Raw genomic sequence first — 21,479 nt, forward strand, 5'->3', positions numbered from 1 at the left:
GACAGAGAGACAGAATCCACCTCATCTACTCAGTGCTCTCAAAGCATGCGTGTGTGAGTGTGTGTGTGTGTGTGTGTGTGTGTGTGTGAGTGTGTGTGTGCATGCAAATCAATGCCTGCAGCATATTCAGCGGCACAGTTTGACCACTCCACTGAACTGTCCTTCACTCCTCTCCTCCTCCAACTTCACCTCTTTCTGCCTCCCACGCTCGTTTACACACTGTCTAACACACACACACACACACACACACACACACACACACACACACACACACAGAACAATTTCAAATGAGAGCACTTTTAGCGCAGCGTCACAAACAGCTGATGCTGAGGGTGTTTTTGAGCTGAGGATGTTTAGAGCTGAAAACGTTGAACGGCATTGGTTTTGTGTTTAAAATGGGCGTCTAAGAAACAACTGCTGGCATTTCCATGGCTCCATTATTTTAAAGAAATGATTTCATAAATGTTTCTTTGATTCAAGGTTTTGTAGATTAACATTAAATCAGCTGAAGGCTCTTTGAGGTTACAGAGTGTCTCTGCACACAGACTGGAGCTTTAATACTACACACCTCTGATCTGAACCAATCACCCCTCTAACTCTACAACACACACACTCAAAGACACACAAATATAAAGCTAATCACCCTCTCCTTGAGAACAAACCTTAGTGTGCTTTTATTTTATTCTCCCATTTAAAGACTCCAACGTCAAACATATAAAGATCACTCCTGACGTCACAAACAGCGTCATTATGTTTTGTTGTAGTTGTTTTGCTCGTGTCACAGTTATAATCATGATAATCACTGTGTGTCACAGACAGTCTGATGAGGTCTGTTTGTTTGTGTGTTTAACTCATAAACAGTCATCATGATCTTCACTCGTCTCCGTGTCTCTCTGTGTGTTTGTCTGCACAATAATGACCGTCTCATGGTTAGAAAAACCACAGACAGGAGCTGCTCAAATCTTTAACTGCCACTGACTCTGTCTCTGTGCTAAAATAATATCATCAGGATGTTTCCATAGAAAAGGAATGTAATCGGCATGGCAAACCGCAAAATGAAGAAACTCATTCCTGTTTCTTGAATTTCATTCAGCACACTTCTCTGTTTGGAAAATAGAGTCCGGTGCACAGTGGAGGATTTTCTTTGATGTTATTGTGTGGGCCTGTTTGCTTTATTCGACAGGACAGCCGAAGAGAGACGGGAAATGTCCAGAGGAGAGAGTGGGGGACAGCATGCAGCAAAGGGTCGAGGCCTGGCCCGGACCCTCGGACGCTGCAACAAGGACTATAGCTTCCGTACATGGGGCACACAGCATAACCACTAGGCCACCAGGTCCCCCACAGTTGAAGATTTTCATATCATCCCTTATTATAATGTTTTATTTCGCTTTATTTATATTCAACATTTTACCTTTTAAACTGAGCCTCCAGGCAAAATACTTTTCATGTGTGTACTTGTATCATTGGAATGATAATGAACATCTTGACATAAACCTTCAAGTTAACTCAATTCTCTCCAGATATTTCACAGACATGAATTTGACAAGAATGGTCCAGAATTCAGAAGAAAGGTTTTTAATTCAGAACTTTATGAAGTGTCTTGATCAGAGTGTAAACACAACATTACCATAACTTCAAAACAAAACAGCGCCCTCTACCTGTCCTGTGTGGAAAAGTAAACCTGAAGATTATTGACTGAAACATAGAAACCACTGACAAGCTCTGGGGACTATTCTGAATAAACCTCCTGTTTTTATCTTTCCAGTCTACTTCTGACTTTCTCCTCTCTCTCTCTCTCTCTCTCACTCGCTCTCTTTTTAAAGATCTCACTCCTACTCTCCTTCTCTGACGCACAACAAAAAACACACAAAGACTTCCTGTAGCGGCTTTTTGCTTTATGGCGACCACGACAGAAAAACAGCCAGAGGCGACTTCAAGTGTGTGTGTGAAAACTCTGGCACTTCTTTCAACCAACAGTCCCTTTGTTTCACTTCTATTCCTCATAGTTAAAGATAAACACACACACACACACAAACACACACGTGTGCACATGCACACACACACACGTGCACACACACACGTTCACATGCACAAGTTTTGTCCTGAAGTTTCATTTCACCTGTTAGCGTTGCTATGAGCAACCATAGATGCTTTGTTCGTTTGGTGCAACCCAATCCTCTGAAACAAAGAGCTACTCTGTGGGATATTACACACACACACACACACACACACACACACACACACACACACACACACACACACACACACACACACACACACAGCTAGCCAAGGTAACTGTGTGCTGGCTGGACAAGCAGCTGGGGACAAAAACAGACGACTGCAACAGACAAACAGGACGGTCTGCTCACTTCTCTACAGAATTTGGGTTCTATCCTGAATTGACAAAGTTACGGACTCTCGGGCCGTTCCATGCTCAAAGCATCAACACTGGAGCCAAAGAGTTTGAGTTGCTGAAAAAGTAGATGTGCGTAATAGGCTGACAAAACAGATAAACATCATCACCCTCGATAGTCAGCAGCAGAAATACTAGTCAGTTAAACATATTCATATTTTATGGATGTATGCCCACAATGCCTGTTAAATATTGTATCTAGGATGTAACGAAGTCACCCACCACTAGATGGTGCTGTACCTCGGGTTAATGGGCCTACACTCCCTGCTCAACTGCTCGGATGTTAACTAGCACACAGTGGGTGGATGGTATCTCGTAGCGCGGCGCAGTATTCCGATCGATATTATGGAGATACATTTTTTTGTCGGCTGTGTAAGGTTAATTTATCATATCGACCGATGCATAATCACAGTCAGCACAGGCATGTCGGTGTTAACCTGCCAGTAATGCAAACATGAGCCACGCTCCAGAAACTCACTGCGATCCCCCTTGGTTTGAAAAGATTACACAGCTCATTGTGACAACAACTGCTCAAGATGCACTTCCCCTCAACTCGATCAAATTGTGCTTCGTGTTGAACATTATCTGTGTTTTTTAGCTTTAGACAAATTAGTTGGGAAATAAGTGCCTAGCAATATTTCTAATCAGGATATATCGATGTATTTCTTAACATACTGAATAGTTTAGCGCTGGTGGTCTAGTGGTTAGTTCGTGTGCCACATGTACAGAGACTGTAGTCCTTGGGGTGGGTGCCCTGAGTTCAAATGTGACCTGTGGCTCCTGTCCCACACTTTACTCCCCACTCTCTCTCTCTCTCTCTCTCTCCCCAGTTTCAGACTCTATCCGCTGTATGCTCTCAATAAAGGCAAAAATCCCAAAAAATAAATCTTGTAAATAAAAAAACAAAAATACTAAATTTTATAATAACGCCAGCAGAATTTGACCCAACAACTTCCTAATCCTGATCTTTGGTAGCAGAGCAATCAGGGCCCTTTTACAGGATGGTTGGGTAAGATTGATGGAATTCTTAGACTGAAATGTAACCTCACAGTGCGGAGCAGCAAAGACTGAGGCAAAAACACACAAAAACATGAATGTGATGATCGCTGTAAAGAAACTACCACATATCACATATCCTTTTACTGAGCTGAAAGAGACGCCATGTTTTATAACTTAGGTCTCATTAAGTCTCTGAGATCCGGTCGGTAGCAACAGTGTCACTCGCACACAAACACCCACAGAAACAAACACACACACACACACGCACACACACACAAACTCAATAAAGCACACATTAAGGAGAAAAACTATGACACTCTGAAAAACTCAAAGGTGTTTTGTACCTTCGTCATCCATGCCACGGGCTAAATATAACCTCTTTCAAAAAAACAAGAACAAACACACACACACACACACACACACACACACACACACACACACACACACGCGCACCAACACACACACACACATGCGCACCAACACACACAAACACACACCCCCACACACAGTCTTTTTAACTGTTTCCAATAATACCCTCGGACACATCCTGCTTTTCTCTCACTGCCTAGTTAAGACACCAGGTTTACAATACACCAGTGTGTGTGTGTGTGTGTGTGTGCGTCTTTGTGGGCTGCCTGGTCTGTGTGTGTGTGTGTGTGTGTGTGTGTGTGTGTGTGTGTGTGTGTGTGCGCGCGTCTTTGTGGGCTGCCTGGTCTGTGTGTGTGTTCCTGTTGCGTATATGTGTGTGTGCTGCAATGTGCTTGGGTGTGTTGTGGACACAGATTTAGACGTACCATTGTCTATTATGTTTCTGTAACATTTGCTGAACAGCGACAGTCTCCTGGCTCCAGCAGCAGTGACGCACAACGTCAGTGTGTGTGTGTGTGTGTGTGTGTGTGTGTGTGTGTGTGTGTGTGTGTGTGTGTGTTTATGTGTAATACTGAGAAAGAAACTTAACTGTTTGTTGTGTTTATAGTTGCCGATCAATCAATTAAACACGTCAGATATCACTAGACAACATCAAAGCGTCTGGTGGTAAAGCCTACTTTTTGAGGATTCTCAGAACTCATAGGCTGTATTCTAAGGACGACATATGATAATCATATCATAAGGTAATTCAGGTGTAGCCAATGGTTAGACATACATTGTTTGCAGTCCAACTACCAACTTTAAAAACATGAGCTTAAAGAGACTGGTAAAATATCTACATTTTCAGCAGGTGACTGTGGGTTCTAAGACGGCAGGGACTTCGTTTTGTGCCACTAGTTCCTTTTTCTGAGTTTTTGTGTACAGTTAGAGTAGCAACTTAATATGCAAGAATCCTGTTGCTGACGAGTCGGCCTACATAGATAAGGTCCAAAAATGAACAGCATGTTTGTCAGTGAAAAATTTTGCACTGAACACCACAAAAACAAAGTAAGGACTCACTCACACTAGGTACAGTGCCCAAGCACGTTTGCAAGAGCACGAGCCCAGGAACACAACGTGGACATGATCGTATAATCCAGCCCCGCTTTGCATAATCGAGAAATCCAGGAGAACGTTCTCGTTCTCCATTGTTAAATCAGAGACTCACCGTGCCGCTATCATATAGTCTCTGGAGGCCATTTGATAGCTATCTGTAATTTGAAGGTGGAGTGTTTTCTTTCATGGTACTCAGGGCATGAGTTCACGTCATGAACGGTTAAAGGATATATGCATCATTTTAAATGTGCAAAAAAATCAATGATGCATAATATAACGTGAGATATATCCCTGTAAGGTTCAGTCATTTCCATAGGTCCTATAAAACTTAAGACTGCTTTGAATGCACATGCTTTTTCAAATACTGTTTTTGAATCATCCTTTTATTGACTTTTTTTTGTTTTGGGGCACACAGCAAATGTTGTGGTACATTCTATTCTATTCTATTTAAGATGTTATGTTGAAATGTTGACCTGGTGTTGTAATAAAAAATGGCTGCTGTGTGAATACTGTGAATTGTATCAGCTTTCTTTACACGTTCATGCATTTGCTCTGCAGCCTACGATGGAAACAGCCTTAATGCCAGGTGGAGCAGGAGGCACGGCTGTGATCATGGCTGTCAATGAAAGCTGAACCGGGGGGGGGGGGGGGGGGCGGCTGCATGATGGGGGCCCAGCCATGCCACAGCTCCCAGTCCTCCTCAAGTCAACAACTCTCAACAACTCCAACAGTAGCACAACGAAAAGAAGGGTAACACGTTCAGCTCCAGGACGGACAGCGATGCTTCGTGGCTGAGGTTTGAACTAGATGACAGCAACATGGATGCTCCTTTGATGAATCACAGCGAGGGAGATGGAGGATGAGGAGGATGAGAAGCAGGGATGACAGCTGACCGTGTGTGTGTGTGTGTGTGTGTGTGTGTGTGTGTGTTTGTGGGTTTTCTGGGAACGTGTGTGTGTGTGTGTGTGTATGTTTGCTGGTCAGTCTGGCCTCTCTCCATGTTCCTGCGTAGGTGTTGATGAAAATCTCAGTGTGAGCTCAGGACAGACTTGGCTCCTGTAAATCTCACTGACAGCTCAGCAGCACAACAGACAAACATCAGATAAACAGAACATACTGAAGCCACCTGTACACAGTATGGTGTGATTATTACAGCAAAGTGTAAGGTTTCTGCAGGTCACACACCTACGATGTAAGTAATGACAAAACTTTTTTGGATGAGCCTTAATGAGAAATGTTGGTGTCATTTATATGTGGGCTCATTTTTTAAATACTTTGTTGTCTTGATGACTAAGCGATATAAAAAGTTTTGGTTTTGCTCAAGTAGATTGCTTAAGCAAGCTATCGGGAGGATTACAAAGTTATCTTTAGGGGCAAATGTGTTCAATCAAAGTAGGTCTGCTTCGTGTTGTCACTGACAGGTTGTTATTCTTCTTTTTAAGATTTATTTTTGGGGCGTTTTGTGCCTTTATTGGAGTGATAGGACAGTGGATAGAGTTGGAAATGAGGGGGAGAGAGAGAGAGAGAGAGAGAGAGAGAGAGAGAGTGGGGAATGACGTGCAGGAAAGGAGCCACAGGTCGAATTCGAAACTGGGCCTCCCGCTTGGAGGACTATCGCCTCCATACATGGGGCGCACACTAAACACTAAGTCACCAGCGCCCCCTACAGGTTCTTATTCTGTGCTCAAGCCGCTACACTTCCTTGGCCTTGGCACAGTTGGGAGAGGTGTGCTTCGGCACGTTACAGTTTCTCATGCACAAGCACAGGAAAGCAATGTGGACATGATGAAAAATCGATCGCTGTCTTGCATTATGTAGAAATCCAGACGTGTTAGAGGCTCGTATCTAATCAAAACGACTTTAAATAAGGTTGCAAATTTGGTATCTATTGTTGGACTAGAGATAATTCACTAACATACCTTCTTTGGCAGCTATTTGACAGCAATACTGGAAATTTAAAGATGGAGTGTTTTCCTTCATGTTATACTCATTGCATGAGTAACACATGCACACACCTCCGCAGTCCACCACGCTGGGAGTGTGTGTCCTAGTTTGACTTCAGACACGCTGCAGCATCTATACAGCCCCCAGGCTCAGACTAATCTTGTGAATGTAAGTCTCGGTGGGGGGTGGGCTGCATGCCACATCACTAAATCACCACAATCAATCAAAATCCCCTTCCTCATCACCATCATCTGAGTCATGACTGTTTCATTCAACCTTCATGAGTGTTTTTTTTTTTTTTTATTCCAGGTGAGTCGGGCCTGCACCCTGCCGAGGAGGTGAGCGTCCTGCTGTTAAAGAAACTTTTGAGTGAGTCACATTTTGAAGCTTCGCTGAATGTGTGTCACCATGGAAATGAAAACGTCAGAAAGCTGAAAGCTGAGAGTTCATGCTACCTGAGGCTTTTTAGTCACTAAAGAAGACCGATCATGCTTCTCCTTTTGTCAAAAATTCAAACATGCTTTCACATATGCACTCCTGAAAATGTCTAGAGTATTTCAGGAGGACTACCCCTGAAATCCCCCTGATCTGGTTGTTCACACATACAGCTCACAGCGGGGAGATATGGACATATTTACAGTATCAACAAAAGCGGAGATCAAGCTAACAGCTAAACCAGACCTTTTGTAGCCTCTGGTATTACAGTATATTTTGTATTTATGACCATTTTTAAATATGTGAATATGGGACTCTATTGTATTTTATTTAAACTGTTCCACTGAAGTATTGAAGCTTCATATTGAACACAGAAATCCAACCCGACTAAAAAAAATGATAAACTGGATAAAGCTCTCCAAATAAAGCAAAAATAATGAGAGAGACTATACAGCCTGAAGTTTTGTGCTGACTCATGTTTAATTACTTCACCTTCATCACCAACATTTAACGCTCCTCACCTCCTCTCATGCTTTTCCATCGTCAGTGATAAAGGGCTGTGACAAATGAGGGGACTTAATTCAGGCTGTGCTTTTTAAGTAAAAGATATTATCACCCACGGGATTTAATAGCCGGCTGCCGGGCTGATCCACGGCGGAGATTAGACGCAGAGCTGAGTCTTAGAGAGGACATGGAGAGAAAGATGCTGGAAAAAAAAAAAAGATGGCGGAAGAATCCAAAACAAAGAGGGGGAAATCTGGAGGAAGATTACTACTAAATATTTCACATCTTCTTCAGAAAAAAATCACAACGTAAACCTTTTAAGAGCAAAGGGATTTGTTAACAGATGTATCATCTTGTGCCAGATTTTCTGTTTTAGAGGTTCTGCCACGCTTTAAATCTGAGAAATAGATTTTATTCTGTTATGTAATTACCCCAAATAAAGTAAGTAGGCATCAAATCCAATCAGCGGGGCCTGCTCCCATATTTTAGAGCTTTAATTCATCACACCTCTCGTTATGCTATAACGAGTCTCCCATCATCACTACCGTCAAAAATACTATTCTTCATTATTTTTTATGTTACAACTAACTAAAGGAAAGGTGTAACTTTGCCTGTCACAATCCAAAGGGACACATTTCTGTTAGTGTACGGAAAGAATACGAAAGATAGAAAGTGTGTAGAGGAGAGGAGAGGAGAGGAGAGGAGAGGAGAGTTGAGTTGAGGAGAGGAGAGGAGAGGAGAGGAGGAGAGGAGAGGAGAGGAGAGGAGAGGAGAGGAGAGGAGAGGAGAGGAGAGGAGGGGAGGGGAGGAGAGGAGAGGAGAGGAGAGGAGAGGAGAGGAGAGGAGAGGAGAGGAGAGGTGAGGAGAGGAGAGGAGACAGAAAAACTTTTTTTTTTTTTAAATGTGACAAAATAAATGGGGGAAAGGAAATGAAAGAAAAGTGGTTGAATAAGGACATGGAGCAAATACGAAGCAGGAAATGAGCAAAAAGGGGAACGATATGATAATATAAGAGAAAAGAAAAGAACAGATGGAAAAATGTAAAGCAAAAGAAAGATGCTGCAGAGGGAAATGAAAAGGGAAAAGAGGGAAGAGACAAACAAAATGAAAGGAATGGAAATGAAAAGAAAGAAGAAAAAAGAACTGAAAATACTGAAAGGAAAGGGAATGAGACAAGGACAGAAGAGAATAGATAAATGGATTGAGAAAAAAAGTATGAAGAAGATTAGAAAAGAGGGTAGAGGAAGCAAAAGAAAGAAAAGTAACGGAACGGAAAGGATAGAGGGAAGGACAGGAGAAGAACAAAGGAAAATGTTAATGGAAGAAAAGAGAAACATGAGGAAAGGAAGGGAAGGAGAGGAGAGGATAGGGGAGGAGATAAATAAATGAAAGGGAAAGGAAGGAAGGAAAGGAAAGGAAGAGAGAAAAGAAAAAGGTAAGATGGAATGTAGAGGAAAGAAAGTAGGAGAAGATAGAGGATGGAAGAAGGAGACGATGACAGGAAATACAAGGAAAGAAAATGAGCAAAGGAAAATAAATTGGAAAAGGGAGGTTAGGGAAGGACATGAGTGGAGTGGAGAGAAGAAAAATAATACAAAATTGGAATAAATAGAAAGGAAAGAAAAGTAAAGAAGGAGCTAAAATGGGTTTGAAAGTTGAGGAAAGGAGCGGAGAAGATAAGGTAAGGACAGATGAAGGAAGAAGAGAAGAGGAGAGGTAGTGAGGGTAGATGTTTTGGCAAGAGAGGAAGAAAGGAGAGAAAAGGAGGTAAAGAACAGGATTGGAAAGAAAGTTGCTGGAGCATCTGATGAGAAAAAAAAACAACAGCAGCAGAGAAAACAGAGTGCTGTGTCATGGCAGCTCTTCTAACACCATGACACTGTCTCCAGTGATCTCCTCTCCGTCTTTCTCTTCACTCAGTCGTGCGTGACGCCCTCAGTCAGCCATCAATAGAGACATTTCTCTTCCTCTCTTCCTCTCTGTCTCTCTCTTTCTTTTCTACCACAGCGACGGCTGAGCCTCTCGCCCCTCTCTGCCTCTCAAATCCTTCACATTTGTGTTTATTTACATTCAACAAACTGTAACCCGCTCTTTGTCCGTTGTCCTCTCCCTGGCTCTTGTCCCCCCCCCCTGTCCTCTTTCAGCAGATTCTCGGCTCAAAGATTAGAAGGAGTGTTACATAAGTTTCCCGTCACATCTCTCAGCAGCTCGCTCTCCATCTTTGTGTTGTGCAGTTGGATTTATTCTCGGTCTCTCCTCTTTGCATCCTTTTTCTCTCTTTCTCTCTCACAGTCATTTGTTAGTGGTGTTCCTGCAGTCTTAACTCACGGATCATTTTTAGTTGTCACCTGGATTGCTTTTTTCAAACTGCTCACCAATGAGACAGCTGCATAACACTCTTTAGATGTATATAAGGTAAAAAAAAAAAAAAAAACATTACATTGTGCTTGGTTGGAAGAGAGGGTGGAGGCAAAAGGAGTAAGAGGTTAGCATAACTGAAAATGTGAACAGGCAACTCCTTGATTTTTATCTTTTACTACAACCGAAGCCTGTAATCCTCCACTGCTTTATCTATTTGACTCTAAATGGGACCATCATTTATAAAATAAGATAAACGATATTAATCGATGAGGGGAAATGGACATCATGCTGTAGTAAAATAAAAACTTCAAACTAGAGATTGAGACCATAAACTCATTACGAAAATGTTTCCTGAGGTAATAAATCAAGGGAATAGCTAACGTATAAATGAAGTGATCAGACTTCCAGTGAGTCCCCCTGCTGGTCATGAGTGAGAATGCAGGTTTAAGACAATTCTGCATTGGCTTTACTTTTTAGACATGGGGCTGGCAACAAATCATTTAAAGAATGATCTGAGTCAGGGCCAAGTCCAATTTTTAACCATTTAGGGATCATAAAATGTTATGTATAGGACGCACATTTACCTATTCTTCATCTAAAAAGTTGGCTGTTGGCCTTTGTACCAGTGCGACCAATTTACAATTTAAAATGCTGAGACATGCATTGCAAGTGGAGCCGCCACCATCACCTGTTGCTCGTGACCTGACGCGACTGAATATGTGCCTCATTCATTGTATTTTTCTTGCAGCAAATTTGCAACCTTCCCCTCAGGCTCAGCATAAGATGTGTGTTTCCATGGCAACAGTCCTGTGGAAACACCACTGTTGACCCCCCATCCTCCGCTTTGCAATCCACTGCTATTCCCTCAAAAATAAAAGGCCACCATGTTGCATAACTTTCATCACATTTCTTTAGTGTCTCTAAGATTTTCCGTTGTTCCACATTTACTTTTAGCACGTCGTCTTTGGACCATTTCCTGCTGATTACGTTTGATTTATTGATTTTTTTATATCCATGTTCCTGTCAACGGTGGGCTTAAAATGCATCCTGTCTGCAGTTTTCATTTTCATTGTTAAACTTAGTTGAATATTCAAAGAAAAAAAATATTTCACTCACTGAGTTGTTCCAAAACTGAAACATTTGTGATGGGGTTGATGGACCTAAGGTTGTCACGATACCAGATGATGATAAAAAAAACTAAGCTTTGTGTAAAAGATGCTTTTCCACATGAATTTAAAGTCCAGCTATTTGTTTTTTGTTCTATTTGATTAAATTCCTGTAACATACACCTCGTATAGACAGTCTACATTTATTTATCTTTCCATGTCCGTGATTCAAAAACATGTTGTAAAAACCAGGGTCTTTGCCCCGCCAACAACATCCATTCATCTTATGTCAAATACACTTTGTCAGCTTTAAAGCATCCTGTAGCAGCAGCTAAATGCAGACACAATGTTAACACAACAAAAATCATAGAGCACATCAGTGGAGCCTTTTTAGCTCCTAAAGGAGGCTTTCCCTCAAATAATGATGGCTGCGTTTATGCCTAAAGAGAAACCACTCATCTACTTATTCCACCTGCTGCCTCTGAACAGGCACCTCTTTAATGTAAATGATATCATATCCTGCAGCTGCTGCACGATCTGTTCCCCTCCTGGAGCAGCGAAGAAGTGAGCAGGAATATTTCTCTCTGTGCAGCACAAAAAGACAGCAGTTATCTGGGTTATGTGGGCAGCAGTGTTACATAACCACACAGTCTTTATCACAGCGATCTGAGCTGCTATTAACATGAACTCGACATGTAAAAACCATGTTAGCGCGTCACTTTAGCACAGAGACAGAGCGTGGGAGAGTGAGGCAGAGAAAGTGACCTCTTTTATTCCTCAGATCACTCACATGTGTCTCCATCTCCACACAGGGAGCTGAGTTACATAACCAGCATTGATTTTTTTTTTTTTTTTTTTACTAATTAGCATAACTGCTAACTTAATTAAACCAAATTATCTCACAGAGGAAGACGCCTGTTATGAATGTAGTTATAGACTCTTTGTGTTCTCCTGATTCTCTTTTATTAATCACAAGCAAGAACAGCTCCTGCTTCATCACTGGAGGTAGGCTGTATGTTGACTTCACAAAAAGGCACTGATTTATAAGAGAAACTTCAAGAAAATTAGGTGTCCTGCTGTGATTTCTTTAGTTTTGCACCTTTCAGTGTGTGATTGATTCTGGTGTGTTTTCTTTTTTTCATGAGTTTATACTTCCAAAAAAATTTTAATTGGATGTCCAGACATTAGTTGGATACAAAAACTTATATATATAAAAAATTGTATATATCTATAATAATATATCCTATATATTATATAAGAAAACTGTCAGGGTTCAGTGAAACGTTTTGCTAAATCAAAGAGAAAAAAATGCAGCAATGCTCCGTTAAGATAACAGCTCAGAGGTCATAAGGTGTCCTGGTTCACACAGGTCAGTCATACACCACGGATTAAATCTCACCACATGACCTCACATAGGTACACATATATACATCATGTTGTAGGTTTCTTTGTGGTTTGTGTGTCAGGTCGTCTTTTAAACAAAATAACACTAAATGCTCCTGATGTTGGTTGTGAAAACTCTTTTCTGGTTGCGTTAGTCCTTTATTAAAGTCAGTTGGTGAGAATGTGTTCAGTCTCATGTGCTTCTGTAATCTCTCCCACCTCTCTCCTCTGGTCTGCCTCCCCCCCCCCCTTTTTGAGCTTCAGAGGGTCTTAAGACGCACGGGACCATCGTCAAATTCAGAGACCCTCCAGTTTCTCCTTTAGGGCTCAAACATTCAGAGAGAGCTTTTGTGTGTCCCTTATCCTCCAAGCAGGCTGGAAAAAATCAATTCAGAAGTTTTCTATTTTTATTTTCATACTTTGTAATGAACTGGTGCACTGACCACAACATTTATTATCCAAAATTAAACCTTAAAGTTATAAAGAATTGGGGAATAAGCTTTAAAAACAGAAATATTCTTTCATACTAGGCTGTAAACATTTCGGCTGTAAAGTTGGATATTTTAACAAGGGGCTCTGTGGAAATAGACCCACTTTAGTTAACAGCCTCAAGTGGCCATCTGAGGAACTGCAGATTTGGTGTTTCATTGCTGGCTTCATTTCTCCGACATGGACGCTGCAGATTGGCCACGATGCACATTCCAAAGTAGCTTTGGCCAATAATTCTGTTTCATGCCGTTTTAAAAAAGTGAAACAACAGCAGCATAATGAGTGCAGGATTTACTCATTTTGTCTGGACAGTGATGTTTGATCCTGCGTATGATCAACTCTGCCTGTGCCACAGAGGCCTGTTTCGTTTTGAATTTTGTGGTCCCTTAATTGACAAGAGTACAACTCCACTACAACGACAAAGACTGCATGGACGCTTGTAGCCTAGTGGTTACTTAGCGAGCATGCCCCATGTACGTTTGATGTAGCGGTTGGCCCAGGTTCAAATCCAACCTGTGGATGTCTTTTCCTGCATGTTATTCCCCACTGCCTCTCTTCCCGATTTCTGACTCTATCCACTGTCCTATCTCTGAAAAGGCATAAAGAGTCCAAAAATAAACCTTAGAAAAAAAGAAGAAAAAAAAACAATGACTGCAAAAGATAAACGGTGTTCTCTTACCGTTAGACAAATCGACTGGTCTGAATGTAAAATATTTTATGATCGACAGGGAAATGAATCATTAGGAACGTCCCTACCAAGCCCCTCATCTGAAGCAGCTTCAGATAAAAAAAAATGTATAAGGTCATGTAGGGCAGTACTGAGGCCGTCACTTCAGACGTTTTTATTGTGAGAACTGCCACAGCTCAACAATGCAGATCAGATGTATCACACAAAAGGCCAAGAAAAAACGTAGCCGCCGGGCTTTTTCACAACACACACCAGTTATATGTGACTGAAAACAACGAGCGTCAGAGGGAGCCGGAGCCTCACACAGACTTTAATTACAGGACGCTGCTTTGGACTCTGAGCGCGACAAGTGACACTGAAGTACAAACACAAAACTCTCACTGATGAGTAAGAGCTCCCTGCACAAAGTGTGCAGCTGTTTTCTGCACAGCAAACAAACCTGTCATCCTAACTTTCCATGCAGAGAGAAGATGAGAGCTAGCAGGCAGCAGTGGAAGGAACCAATTAGAGAATCAGACAAGAGTACCTTTAACAATTAAGGAAACTATAACTGTAATCTGTCCTCATTGTATCTGTGATACTTTCTTTTCTTGTTTCTTACATTAAAAGACCTTTGCTGGACATGTCTCCTCTAGAGGATTGTTCTATGACCAGCTATTTGAATTTCACCCACAAGTGAACAAAGGAAGTTACCACAGTCCAGTCAAAGTGTTGAAGTTACCAGAAAGGCTAAAATATTCCAATTAATTTGAGTCTATGTTTCATACTTCTTGAACTGAAACCATACTGTTGTGTTTTTTTTTTTAATTGCAAAATTGAAAATAAAAAACTACGGTTCTCCAAAGAATACGTTTCTTATCCAAAAAATAACTCAACAATAATGGAAAGGTTTTGTCTATGCACCAGATCAACACCATGTAGACATTTGTATCCCATAACATCTTTGGGGATTTCAGAGGCTTTCTTTGATAAAACTCGGGCAGCGAATCTTCAGTGGTGTCACGATATGATGCGTTTATGATTATCCCGTCAACGATTTCGTTCCATTCAATCTCACGATGCATCACATTTGGTTGCATCCTCAATTTTCTATGTTACTGCACATGGCTACTTGTTTACCTTTACTTTTTAAGGGCATTTTATATTCTTTGGTATCAGATATTGTGATGTCTCATTTTAGGATCGTATTGCAAATGATTGCAGAATGTCTGCGTCGTGATATATATCCTAGGTTAAAGTGGCTCCTTTCCTGCATGTCATTCCCCACTCTCTCGCTCCCTGGTCTCCTACTCTATCCACTGTCCTATCAAATAAAGGCAAAAAGTCAAATGAAACTAAGCAAGCCATCAGCTACACTCAGATTCAATTGTGCCAAGTTATAGGTGATGGAAAAACAGCTCTGGATTTATTTTGGAATAAGGAGAAACATGTTGCAAATGCAGGTACTGTATAAAGCATGACTAACAGCAGGTAGAGATTCAAACTGTGAGTTGAAGCTAATCTGCACTCTTTATTTTCTGTTTATTTATCACATTTCATAATTAAATTGTATATTGCACATCACATATACTTCTCAGAGTGTGCAGGCCTACACGCGTGTAGATAAAGATGAGAAACATGAGGCACAAAATAGATTCAATTATAAGCTTCAACTCACATCCTTTATCATTTCAAGCAACCAAAAGTGACAAGGTCAAAGGTCACAAAGCTTTAGGCACAAACTATCATTTCATATCAACAATTGTCAAACACAGATACAACTGAAGCCTCCTTTGAGGCTCTTGTTTTTGTCTTTAAGGCCATGCAAACTACATTATTTTTTGGGTGGGGCTGATAAAAGGCGGTGTGGTGAATCCTGTCGTACTGATAATAACAAACTGAGCATGTTCAGAGTTCAGAGAAACACACACAGTAAACAGAACCAGCAGCAGTGAAGGCAGAGAAGCAGGGCTGGGCTCACAACCAAAACCACCGAAAACAACCGCGAACCATAACCATCCAACCATCGCTGCTATACTCACAGATACGAGCAGCCTGCAGGCAGGACACAGATGTAGATAATAACACAGCAGACACAGCCAGAGGATGGTGTTCATGTTCTGAGAGGGTTCATACAGAGATGATAAAACACTTTGACTGAACTTCAGTAGAAGGAAACAATAAGTTCATTGTGTGTACATTATAGCTGTTATAATAAGATCACAACAGAGCATAAAGAGGCGGTGTCTGTCTCCTTCCTGTGGACCGCAGAGGACCTCACTTTGGAAAAGAGACAGACACATAATAGATGTCATCTGTGTGTCATAAAACTACTGAAGTACGCGGCTTTGAAAATACAAAGTGAAAGGTTAAAGGTTTTATGATGCACCCTGATGTTATACAAAGAGTCAAGATCCCGCAATGCCCCCTGGGAGGGGTGGGACTTAACTTGTCTGTTCTGAATCTGTGCGATCAGATTGACTTTACCTGAAAATTTCAAGCAAACTACAGTAACTGAACTCTTTTTATACTTAACTTGACAGGAAAGGAGAGTGTTTTTGTGCTGAGTTGTTTGTCTCTCACCATTTACAAGAGTACATATTTCTTCAAGATCAGGCCTCATTGTGTTCCAGCAAAAGAGGAAGGACTTGAACGACCAATACGATGCAAACACCAGGGGGGCGTGTGATGTTATCGAGAGAATGTGAGAGAGTGAGAGAGAGAGAGAGAGAGAGAGAGGAGAAGGACTTACGCGTTGCAGTAGGGTTTCTTGTCGTAGCCTTTGTAGTTCTTCATGTTCAGTGTCATCTTGCAAACCTCACAGTGGAAACATCCTTTATGCCAGTTCTGCAGGCGACAGAGAGAGACAGAGAGTATAACATTAACTCACAAATAGGTGAGTCCATTAAGGGCTTAGATAAGAGCTCAAATATTAGGGTCTCTAGTTTTGTACTGACGGTGGGTGTCACTTCATGACAGCTCGGTTATACATGTTATGGATTCTCTGTCCAAGTCAGGTGTGTGTGATCCCGGAAGGGCAAATGGTTTTGGGCCCCAAGGCACGATGTGTATTTCATCATAAGTTGGGAATTTTATGTAATTGCTTTTACTGTTGTGGAAATTGTCCATGTCGTTGCATTTGGAAAGTATTGCTGGATGCACAAACTAAATGTGGGCAAGGTTTCAGCTCATGACTTAAACATGGTGTTGGTGTAATCCCTGCAGAGGGCGCTAAACGGTGGTTCCCTGACATGAAAGCAAGAATTCAACAAGATGGCTTCAACACTCTACGTTAGCATTTAGAAACCTGTTGCATAGGCTCTTTTCTCCCAGCAGCCCTCCTCTGACAGAACCCGCAGCGTTCTGCCTCCAGAAGACTTCCAGAGAGCTGGCCAATCAAAAGAGAGTGGTCAAGTGGGGAAGAGGGGGCCTTAAAGAGACAGCAGCTGACCGTTTCAGGAAGAGGCTGAAATGAGGGTCACATGGTTCCTCAGTGGGCTCCGGGTCCAGCTTTCCACATGTTCCAGTCTTTCATAACAAATGGCCCCTACTGAGCCTCGAAAGAGATCGCTGTATGATGTATACCTGCACTCATCACTTGTTAAATGGTACATGAACTTACGAACGCCAGTACAAGAGAAATAAAGAGTTTTTTCAACTGCAAATCATGGAAAGACTCTCTATAGGGTTCACAGACTGACAACATGAAAGGTGAAAATGAGGAGACTAAGACATCTTAAAATAAAATGTCTTTAGTGCAATCCCGTCTGGCTACAACCTGCATGCCATAAGGCACATCAGCCGGATCCCTCCAGTATCAAGCCTCTCAGTAGTTCAGTTCTAGACTGATCTCCTTTCACAGATAGTTTTGCTTGATATATATTCCGAAATGCATGTACATCACTGTTTTCCCTTTGAGTGTTATTTGATTTGGCAAAGACATTTTTTGTTTCCTCAAGTGTCAGTCACCTTGTGAAGCTTCTATCTTGCATGTAGTTATCTTCTGTTGAACTTTTTTTGCAGGCCAAACTTCTTGAATTCCTATATCACACAGTTTTTGTATTCCTTTCATCTGTTTCGGTGTTTCCTCACTGCTCGTTCCCGACTTTCAGACTCTTGGCGAGATGTTTATTTCATTCCTAAGAATAACATCTAAGACATTGTTCAAAGATCGCAGAACTTCAAACGGCCTTGCAGATTCCTCGTTGATGAGCATCACTTCCTTACTTGTTTCTCTATGCACCGGGTGAAGACTGGAGGAGAAAACTGTGAATGTATGCACACATTTGATGACTTCATCAAGGGAAAAACAGGAACTGCTGCAACTCTGATCAAACATTTCTCCTCCAACACAAAGTCTCCTTTTAACAGCAAAAAACTTCAGGAACTTTTAGCGAGTAACTAACAAATTTGGTCAAGTAAAACTTAAATCTTATTAGCTTTTATGCACACGTTAAATTGTGTTCTGTTATGTTTGCAGGTCAGAAAGAAGATGCATTTTGTCTTGCAGAAGTCCTGATGAAATGAGCTTTTGTAAGAGACAGCAGGAGCTCTGAAGTCCTTGGATGGTCAGTGTACTTCTCTCTCTCTCTCTCTCTCGCCCTCACACTCTTTTTCTCACTTTCTCCTCACTTTCTCTGGCAGCCTCCTCCTCTCTAGATCACGTCCTCGAACATTGTTTTACGTTTTATCGACTTATTCGTGCTTCAAAACGAGGCATGTCACATTTTACAGGACAGCACAGAAGGCAAACATGGTCCCTTTTTGAGCGGTTTGATAAGACGGATCCTCCTCACGTCTGACATATTGAGAGAGATGATGAAGTTTGACGTTTCGTTGAAATGAATCATCAAAACAGTTTTGATTACAGCTCTGTGAAACTGGAGTCCTTCATATCATGTGCACCGCCTCCATGCTGTCGTGTCATCTGATGCTTCATACGACAGACAGAGAACGCATGAGACCGCTGAAGAGAAATGAATAATTCATCATCGTTATGCAACAGACTATCACAGGTGTTACCAGACTAAAACAAAGTAATGATTAAATATGTGTCCCTATTTATATTATTATATCATCATTAATAAGTTAGCATCTTTCTTATTTATTCATATTTCTAAATCTTATCCATCCTGGATAACTCCTCTCACCCTCTACATGGTGAGCTGTGGCAGATGGGCAGCTCCTTCAGCCAACGCCTCATCCCCCCCAGGTGCAAAACAGAGCGCTTCAGGCGCTCCTTTGTGCCCACTGCCATAAGACTGTACAACAGCAGCCTATGACAACAATAACAGTACGTCCTGGACACTAAACTTCACCCCCATAAAACACCACCCCCATGACCTGCTTCATTATTATCATTGTATTATTATTATTATTATTACTTAGCATCCATATATATATATACATATATACTGTACATTCTATATTTTTTATTATATTATTATACTAGTCTGTATTATATAACACTTCATTATATTACACTATATTGTTCATTTTGCACTATATTATATTATATTATACTACATTATATTATATAACTACACTCTGCATTACTGTGGTACAACACTGCCTCTCTTCTCTGCTGTTTACATTACTTGCTGCTTTTTATCATACCAAGTCACTTTAATCACTTTATCTTGTCATTCTCTGTAAATACTGTCTCAATTCTCAATTCCCCCCTGCTAACTTCATCATTCATTTTGTACTTGTATATACCCCCTGTTTTTATTTTTATTTTTTATTTTTATTTATTCTGTTTAATGTGTATTTTGTATTTTTGAGCTTTCTTGTCTGTGCTGCTGTAACGCCCGAATTTCCCCTCTGGGGATCAATAAAGTATTATCCTATCCTATCCTATCCTATCCTATATTTCACAGGCGTTTGTAAATTAATTTAGAACAATAATTCTTTGAAGGTGACAGCGTTATTGGTGTATAACTGAAGTACTTTATTGAAAGAAAGCACAATTATAGTTTGTTTTTTGCAAAGTGGCATTACAAACTTCTTTTTCATAATATGTCCCCTTTAAAGGCATTTTTTTTTGTGCCACTGTAACTAATGTAATTTATGTAGCTTATAGTGCTGTGCTCATGATGGATTAATGTAGGGTCTTTATTATAACAAAGAGTATGGTGTCTAGACCTGCTGCTCTTTTTGTAAAGTGTCTTGAGATCAAATGTGTTGTGGATTGGAGCTACACAGACAAAGATTGTTTGATTTATATTCACATAAAAATCCATCGATATCAGATCTCAATAGGGTCGAGCATATGGCTTGAGATCTGCTGGAAAATGATTGTGAGATTTTGTTATACTTATCCAGAAAAGACATCAAGGTGGTGGTGATGCTTGCTGGAGACTGTGTGGGACTAATGGAGCCAATCACTTTCATATTTTCTGGAACGGACAGGTTATTTGAACTTATTGGGAAGAGATCAATGAACACAAAACACTAGGGGCAAACACTCCTTTCAGATGTTAAACTATATTTGGGCGATAAATTGTTAAAAAAAAAAAAACTTAGGACCTCGGCCCTCTCCATCCTTCTTTATCTCCTTCCTTGATGTTTGGACCTCACAAGGGTGGGTAGGGAGGCTGCGGCTCAGTTGGTAGAGTCGCTGTCTCTCAACCGGGAAGGTCCAGGTTTCTATGCCCAGCTCCTGCAGCAACATGTCCAATGTGTCCTTGGGCAAGACATTCAACCCTAATTTCTCCCGCTGCTTCACCAGCGGTATATGAATGAGTTGAATGGGATTAGTTACTTCTGATGGTCATCAGTGTGTGACTGACATGCGGTGTAAAAGCACTTTGAGCAGTCAGAAGACAAGAAAAGAGCTATACAAGCTCAAGTCCATTAACCATTTACCATTTACAAGAATAAGCTCTGGTTCATCAGTTTTAGCAGATGAATGATTTAAAAAATAAAATTTTGGAAAAGCAACATTGACCCTCAGGCCTTTCCTAATTCCCATCTGAAACGGGACAAACAATAAACAAATAATTCACAGTGAATCAAGAAAAGTCTGTGAAGTAGTAAATGCAATGGAAAACGATAATTTGCTGATTCAAATAAAAAGAAAGTAAAAAAAAAAAAAAAAAAAAAAAAAAAAAAAGCTTAATTTCGATGATACTGGGAAAAAACCTATCCATAAAAAAACAGGTGGTATTGAAAAGTAGTCTATGGAAGTATCGAACACTTTGATAACCTTACCTCAAGGTGTAAAAATAATTGTATTGTTATCAGAGGAAGTTTCCAGAACATGAAAAGTCCAGAGTGACTGAGGGTCACTTTGACCATCTCTCAAAGTGCTCACCTTGTCCAGGCAGCTGACTTTCTCCGTCGGGTAGACGATCTTCCCGCAGCGGGCACACGGAGGGTTCATGCTCCAAACCTCCTCTGAGCTCCTCTGACGCCTGGAATCCGCTCGTTACACGGAGATGGTGTTAAAATAATCCACACAGAGAGACCTTTTCAGCCAAACGGAGAATCTAAAAGAGAGACGACGGCTCTGCTCTGTCACCCAGCGGCTCACCGTCCGGTCTGAAGTCTGGATGCTGCGCTGGGAAAGAGCGCTTCATGAGCGTCAAGTTAACGGCAGTTAGCGAGGAGGAAACCGGAAATCAGCGCGAAGAACCGGAAATAGTTTTATTGTCAGTTAATATGAAAAAACAAAAAAGTAAAAGTCCAAGTACCCCAAAAAGGACTTAGTTTT

General features: G+C 41.1%; 2 protein-coding genes across 2 annotated transcripts in view; one reads left to right on the forward strand and one right to left on the reverse strand.

Annotated features, from left to right (window-relative positions):
• LOC132994655 (LIM zinc-binding domain-containing Nebulette-like) overlaps positions 1-21,333 on the reverse strand; it is a 31,359-nt gene extending 10,026 nt beyond the window's left edge. The window contains exons 1-2 of the mRNA XM_061065144.1: positions 21,081-21,333; positions 16,518-16,612 (exon numbers count right to left, since the gene is read on the reverse strand). Coding sequence (XP_060921127.1) covers positions 16,518-16,612; positions 21,081-21,149 — 164 coding nt within the window. The 5' untranslated portion in view covers positions 21,150-21,333. The remainder of the gene's footprint in view (positions 1-16,517; positions 16,613-21,080) is intronic.
• Positions 1-21,479, forward strand: part of rmc1 (regulator of MON1-CCZ1) — a 440,600-nt gene that overhangs the window by 307,691 nt on the left and 111,430 nt on the right. The gene's annotated exons all lie outside the window — the stretch shown is intronic.

This window comes from Labrus mixtus, chromosome 19 (genome assembly GCF_963584025.1).
Source record: "Labrus mixtus chromosome 19, fLabMix1.1, whole genome shotgun sequence".
Classification (NCBI taxonomy): Eukaryota; Metazoa; Chordata; class Actinopteri; order Labriformes; family Labridae; genus Labrus; species Labrus mixtus.